Raw genomic sequence first — 7342 nt, forward strand, 5'->3', positions numbered from 1 at the left:
TCTTGAAGTACAATACTGCTTGTGACAGGATAATATGCCTACAAGGAAGACCAGTTATTCAAATTTACACACCAACCACTAAAGCCAATGCTGATGAAATTGAAGAATTCTACCTATTTCTTCAGTCTAAAATTGATCAAACATGCAGTCAGGATGTAGTGATATTTACTGGTGATTGGAATGTGTAAGTTGACACAGAGTAGATGGAAAATATGGCCTTGATGATAGAAACGAAGCTGGAAATTGCATGATAAGAGTTTTGCAAGACCAATGACTTATTTATTGCAAATACCTTTTTAAAACAACATAAAAGAAAACCGTACACATGGCCCTCACCAGATGGAGTACACAGGAATCAAGTTGACTACTTCTATACGAAAAGATGTGGAAAAGCTCAATATCATCATCCACAACAAGGCCAAGGACAGATGGTGGAACAGACCATCAATTGTACAAATGCAAATTCAGGCTGAAGCTGAAGAAAATTAAAACAAGTCTATGAGAGCCAAAGTGTGACCTTGAATGCTTCCCATCTGAATATATAGATCATTTCAAGAACAGAGTTGATGCATCAGACACTAATGACTGAAAACCAGAGAGCAGTGGGATGACATCAAGAACATACAGAAGAAAGCAAATATGCAGATTAGATACAACTTTGCTTGCTAAAAGCTAAGAGGACTTAAAATACATACTGATGAAATCAAAGACCATAACCTTCAGTATGGGTTGCTCCTCAATGTAGAGAAAACCACTAGATCTGTAAATAACATCATCATAAATGGAGAAAAGATTGAAGTTGTTAAAAGACTTCATTTTGCTTGGATCCACTATCAGCACTCATGGAAGCAACAGTTAAGAAGATGAAAAGAATACTGTACCAAACAGACATGGCCAATGTTCAGCCATTTCAAGAGATAGTATATGATCAAGAACTGATGATACTGAAGGAAGAAGTCTAAGCTGCTGAAGGTATTGGCAGAAAACAAGGCTCCAGGAATCGACAGAATACAAATTGAAATCTTTCAATAAACTGATGTAGCACTGGAAGCACTCACTCATCTATGTCAAGAAATTTGGAAGACAGCTACCTGGCCAACTGATTGGAAGAGATTCATTGTTATGCCCATTCCAAAGAGAGGTGACCCAACAGAATCTGAAATTATCAAACAATATCACTAATATTACATGCAAGTAACATTTTGCTGAAGATAATTTAAAAATGGCTACACACAAAATAGAGAACGATCAGAAATTCATCCTGGATGATAAGAAGAGAGCGGATAGACGCACGAACACTCACATTTGTAGATAATACCCACTTGACCTGGCTCCAATGACTGGATGATCAGAGCTCAACCCGAAGAAGAAAGAAGAGGAAAAAAAGCATCATCTGATACAATTTGATGAACTTGACCTACACCTATGGATGCAGCAGCTTAAAAGAGGAACAAATCCTTACTACAAGAATCATTCCCACCCCCTCCACACAAAGAGTAGACAGGGATGGGCAACTTGGACATTGGCTACCCAAAATGGGGGTGGGGGGAGAGGCTACAAAGGCAAGAAGTGACTGGCTTACAAGCTTTCAAGAGGGAACCTAGATCCACAGGGCGGGGAGGAAGGTAGAGTCTCCAGTGAGTAGTATCCAACCTGTCTAGGAAGGGCTGTTGAAATGAAATGCAGATGGGTCTCTTGTGAGGCAATAGTGAATAATTGTTATCAGGACTGATTGTGAGGGATGGAAATGTAAAGGTGGACATTTTACAGCAAGGAGGGAAGTGATTAACTTTTCAGTCTAGGAGCGGAGGGCCCTGGGACCATCAATGGAGAAGAGCGGAGAGCGGGACCCTACCCAGAGAAGCAGTGATGCCTGAGATGGAGGCAGAGACGATGACACGGAGAGATGGAGTGGCTGGGGACTTGAGATCCAGAGAGGGAAAGGGGCTGTGTGCTGATGACAGGGGGGTAGTGGGGGGGCAGGCTTGCAGGGTATACCCTTTGGTTGGTTGATGATGCATGGACAGGATTGTAACTATGGCAATGAAATGACATATGATAGAATGAATGTAAAACCAATAGTCTCCCATGTAAACTATCACATAATTCACAATAAAACATTTATTAAAAAAAGAAATTCATGCTTGGTTCAGAAGAGGATATGAAGCTAGGACTATCCTTGTTGACATCAGATGGATCTTGGCTAAAAACAGAAGATACCAAAAAGATGTTTACTTGTGCTTTATTGACTGCTCAAAGGCTTTTGACTCTGTGGATTATGACAAACTATGGATAACACTGTGAAGAGTAGGTATTCCAGAACATTTCATTGTGTTCATGAGGACCTCTACATAGACCAAGAGGCAGTTGTTAGAATAGAACGAGGGAACATTGAATGGTCTAAAATCAGGAAAGGTGTGCTCCTGGGTTATATTCTTTCAATATACTTATTCTGTGTGTTTGTTGTTGTTTTGTTGTTTAGTGCTGTCGAGTGGGTTCCAACCTGTTTAGAGTTTCTGAAGAGTGGTTGGTGGATTTGAACCACTGACTTTGCAGTAACAGTCCAGTGTTTATCCTACAGTGCCACAGCAGAACTCTAGTCTTTTGGTAGTCCATGGCATGCTCACTATTCTTCATCAATACCATAATTGAGAGCCATGAATTCTTTTTCTATCTTCCTTATGTATTGTCCCAAGCTTTTATATGCATATGAGGTGATTGCAAATAAGATGATATTGGTCAGGTGCACTTTAGTCTTCAAAGTGACATCTTTGCTTTTTAACACTTTAAAGAGGTCTTTGACAGCAGCTTTGACGAGCACAATGAATGTGTTGTTTGAATTCTTAACTGCTGTTCCCATGGGCATTGATTGTTGACTAAGTAAAATGAAATCCTTGACATCTACAATCTTTTCTCCTTTTAGCATGATGTTGCTTGCTGATCCCCTTCTTGTTTTCTTTATGTTGAGTTGTAGTCCATTGGTAAATGCATCAAGTCGTCTTCACTTTCAAAACAAGATGACAGAATTGTGTCATCTGTACATTGTTGTTGTTATATGCCGTGGAGTTGGTTCTGACTCATAGCGACCCTGTACAGGGTTTCCGAGGCTGTGAATCTTTACGGGAGCAGAAAACCTCATCTTTCTCCTGCGGAGCAGCTGGTAGTTTCGAACTGCTGAGCTTGCGGTTCACAGCCCGATTTGTAACCACTACGCTACGAGAGCATCTGTACATGGCAGGTTGTTAATCTTTATTAGTTGTTGTTGTTGTGAAGTGCCGTAGAGTCGGTTCCGACCCATAGCGACCCTGTATAGGGTTTCTGAGGAGCAGCTGGTGAGCTTGAACTGCTGACCTTGCAGTTAAAGCAGCTTTGCAGTCTGACACATTAACCCCCACAGCGCCATACCAGGACTCCAATCTTTATTAGTAAATGCCCTTTATTAGATAGGTTCAGAGAGTTGTCTTTCTTCTTAGTTGTTGAATGTTTTCATCATGAAAAAGTGTTGAATTTTGTCAGATGACTTTTCCATGTCTCTTGGAATGATCGTGTGGGCTATTTAAAAAATAACAGCAAACCACTTGTAGTGATATGGTATATTGCATTAATTGATTTTCAGATTCTCAATCAACTTTGCCTATCCCAGACAAATCCCATTTATTCATGGTGTGCAATTCTTTTTATATGTTGTTGGATTTGGTTTTCTGGTATTTTTTAAAGAAGTTTTACATCCATATTCATAAAAAATATTGGTCTACATTTTTCTCTTCTGGTGATTCCTTTGCCTAGTTTTGGCTGTCTTTGTCATTTAATGTGTCAGGGTGTGGAACCTCCTCTGCTCACACTTATCAGGAAGGATGGGATGGATGTATGCCTGAGCCCAAGTTCAGACAGCACCAGTGGAGGTACCAATGGGGAGGACATGGCCTCATCTGTAAAATGGGATGACCTTGGAGGCAATGGGCTAGACCTACTGGCCTCTTAGAGCTTCTTCCTGATCTGAGCTCAGGGCTCCCAGAATAGCACGAGTATCCAAGGGAGCCATTATATGCTGGCCTTAAAAGAAGGAACAACTAGGGCCATCCACCTCTGAGGTCCCCCCTAACTCTCAAGGAGTCGAATCATGTAACTAATTGAACAGTTCCCCTGCTAAGGCAGTGTTGTGAGCTGCCATTGGGTCAGCCCCTGACTCATGACCAATGAAATCTGCCCATTCTTCTGCCATCTCCATGATCAGTTGAGGATTGGACCATTGTGATCCATAGGGAGGGTTTTCATTGGCTGATTTTCAGAAGCAGGTTGCCAGGCCTCTCCCCTTAGTTTGTCATAGTCTGGAAGCTCCACTAAAACCAATATAATAGCAACCAACAAGCCTCCACTGACAGATGGACAGTGGCTTCCCGTGACCAAGAATTGAACTCTACCACTGAAGCGCCAATGCCTCTCCCTATTAGTAGCTGGGCCAAATGTCAGACGGGAGAGAGAGGGGAAGTTAGTATCTTGACCTGATACCTGCCAGGTCTATGCCTAGGCCCTTACTCTGGAAGAGCCTGCTCCCTCTTTGGCCCCATAGGAGAACATATTCCTGTGGAAAGAAAAACAACGCGGTCCTTTAGGAACAAAACAGGGAGCAGAATGAGCAGTAGCTCCAAATGTCCTGCCCTTGTCCAGCCTCCGCAGCAGCAGAATGACTGTGGACCCCCAACCCTCCCTGCTCTCTCTGCCCCAGCCCGGAGATGGAACACCTAGAAAACCTGTGGTTCGGGTGTCTAGTAAAATAGTCATTGGAGTCCGTGCATGGCTTTGAGAAGGTGACTTTCTTCTTCAGCCCTCAAGTAAGCACAGATGCACACACAGCAGGCTGCATGTTGTAGCCCCCGGGTAGGGCTGTGGCCTCCAAGGAAGGCAGGCAAGCCTCTTCAGACTCTGCATCCTCTCGGGGCAGTAGTGCTATTTCTGTGCCTGAGGTTTACTCTGGAGGCCTTAGATCCCTGTGAAGAAGCCCAGGAGGCAGCCCATGGAAGAAGCAAGTGGGCTGCCTCTGCTCACGTCCCCCAAGATATATTCTGCTGAAACCTCCCCTGTCATGGTCCCTGTCAGCCCCCTTCCAGTTAGTGGGCTGGGAGGCAGCACTGGCATCTGTTAGGTAACCAGCTCAGCTGCCACGCAGAGTATGATGTCATCTTGGATTCTCTGGTTGCTAGGGAAATTCTGCCTGCAGTGATATTGCATGGTCCCAGGAATGAGCTTAGAACATAGTGTTTCCAAGAAAAGAGGGGAAGGACTGTTGGGGTTCCCAAGCAAAAGAGTCACATCCTGGGGGATTCTCATTCCTTTCTGGATGCTAACTTCCCCTTTCAAGGAGTCCCTAGTGGTGCAAATAGTTAATCACTCAACTACTAAAGAGAAGTTTGGCAGTTTAAATCTACCCAGAAGCACCTTGGAAGAAAGACCTGGTAATCTGCTTCCAAAGGGTCATAGCCCTGAAAACCCTATGAAACACAGTGCTACTCATTCACACACATGGGGTTACCCTGAGTTTAGGACAGAAAGTGGTAGTTCCCTTTTCAGGAATAGAGGTGGTGCAGGTGGGTTGATAACAAACGAGTTTTCTAAGCAGCACCTAATGCTCTCCTGCCACGTCACAACGTTGTGATGTTAGGGCCTTGGTGTTGAGCCCTTTTCCCCCAGCACCCAGGACAAGTGTCCCTTCTGCACCTCTGGGTGGCAGAACAGTTAGGAAGGAAGCTAGTACAAGGCCACCAGTGGGTGTGTGGGTGGAGGGCACTCCCATGTAATGTGAACAAGTCTGTCAGCACTTTCCTGGAGGACTCCCCTCTCCCCCAGCTCCTGTCACTGCACCAGCCATAGAAGCCCACCCTGCCCAGGCTTTTCCTGCCCATTGCTCTGATCCTCCTCAGGATGAAGTCCTCCAGTAGCACAGAAGAGCAGGACAGCCTGTGGTCATGTGTGGTACAATGAAGAGCCATCCTTCATGGAAAGGGCCAGGTCCAGGGAGGCGGGTGGACCCTGCTGGGTCACTGACCACTCTCAGTCCCTTCCTTCCCCAGGAGCTAGGCTTGCGGGGCAGGTTAACACTGATCATTCCCTCTCCTCCCCCTGCCTTTCCTGGCTGCATGTCAGAGCCTGTCTTTGGAAAACAAGACAAAGGAAGTGATTTCATGAGTTCCTGGACCCAAATCTCAAATTCAGGATTTAAAAAATAATGCCAGGATTGGGGTTATTTATCTGCCTCCACAGGAACCAAGCAGCAGCCAGCTGGAAAGAGCCTGGCCAGGCTCCTATGAGTAGGTGGTGGTAGGTTTGGGCATAGGAGAAGCTGTTCCTAGAGGAATGGCTAGTAACAAATCAAAGGGAGCAAGAGTTTCCAAAGGTATCAGGACAAGAACCTTGAGAAGAAAGTGGGGGAGTCCTGGCCTGGTAACCTTGCCTGGGGTGTGAGCAGAGTCCTGCTCCAGGATCCGAGGCCCTGGACTCATGTCCTGGACTCATGTCCTGGCTCATCTCTGAGTCTGTGCTCTACCACAGGCTACTGACTGTATGATCCTCCGGCCAGGCAGTAGGGTGACCCTGGGAGAAATTGGGCTTCCTTGGAAGTGCTCTTCACTTGGCCCATGGTGGGCTGGAGCTGCAGCCTGCTTGTCTGGTCCCTCCATCCAGCGATTCTTTCCCTCTGGTCCGCAGGTGCCGAGGACGTGGTGATGGCGTTTTCCAGGTCGGAGACGGAGGACAGGAGGCAGTAGCCACACACCCCACAGAACACCCTAGAAGCTGGCGTGGGCCCAGAGATCTGTGTGGACCGGAAGTCGGCTGAGTGGCAGCACCCCACCTTCCACCCCCTGCCACTCAGCTGGGCGGCATCGAGGGCGACCTCAGAGGTGCAATTACGATGGGCTTAAAGGGATGGACTCTGATTGGCTACAGGAAGAAACCTTTTTATTTTTAAATCTTGACCAACGGAAACCTTTTATTTTTATTTCTGAGTGTTTTTTGTTTTTAATTATTTTAAGTTGCTCCTCGGGTTGTGGCTTTCCTGGAAGCTCCCCGAGCCCTGGTGCTTTATTCGGGCCATTTTGAGGGAAAATTTGAAAAGGTATTATTTGATTGGCTGCTTAAACTGGAACTGGCTTTTGATTGGTTGGTACATTGGGGACGGTGTTTTCTTTGATTGGCTGCAGGTGTTCTGCTGATGTCACCAGCTCTATTTTGAAGGCAGAAAACGGGTTTGGGACACATTGGTTGTTATATTTGACTTTAAAAAAAAAGAGAAAGAAATCAAGTGCGCTTCGCAATATTTATTATACGAAGAGCTTGCTACTGCTTT

General features: G+C 45.4%; 1 protein-coding gene across 1 annotated transcript in view; it reads left to right on the top strand.

Annotated features, from left to right (window-relative positions):
• Positions 1 to 6761, top strand: part of CTNNBIP1 (catenin, beta interacting protein 1) — a 31947-nt gene extending 25186 nt beyond the window's left edge. The window contains exon 3 of the mRNA XM_006873088.1: positions 6703 to 6761. Within this exon, the coding sequence (XP_006873150.1) occupies positions 6703 to 6761 (59 nt within the window). The remainder of the gene's footprint in view (positions 1 to 6702) is intronic.
• The last annotated feature ends 581 nt before the right edge of the window (positions 6762 to 7342 follow it).

The sequence above is a fragment of the Chrysochloris asiatica genome, unplaced genomic scaffold (genome assembly GCF_000296735.1).
Source record: "Chrysochloris asiatica unplaced genomic scaffold, ChrAsi1.0 scaffold00223, whole genome shotgun sequence".
In the NCBI taxonomy this organism is placed as follows: domain Eukaryota; kingdom Metazoa; phylum Chordata; class Mammalia; order Afrosoricida; family Chrysochloridae; genus Chrysochloris; species Chrysochloris asiatica.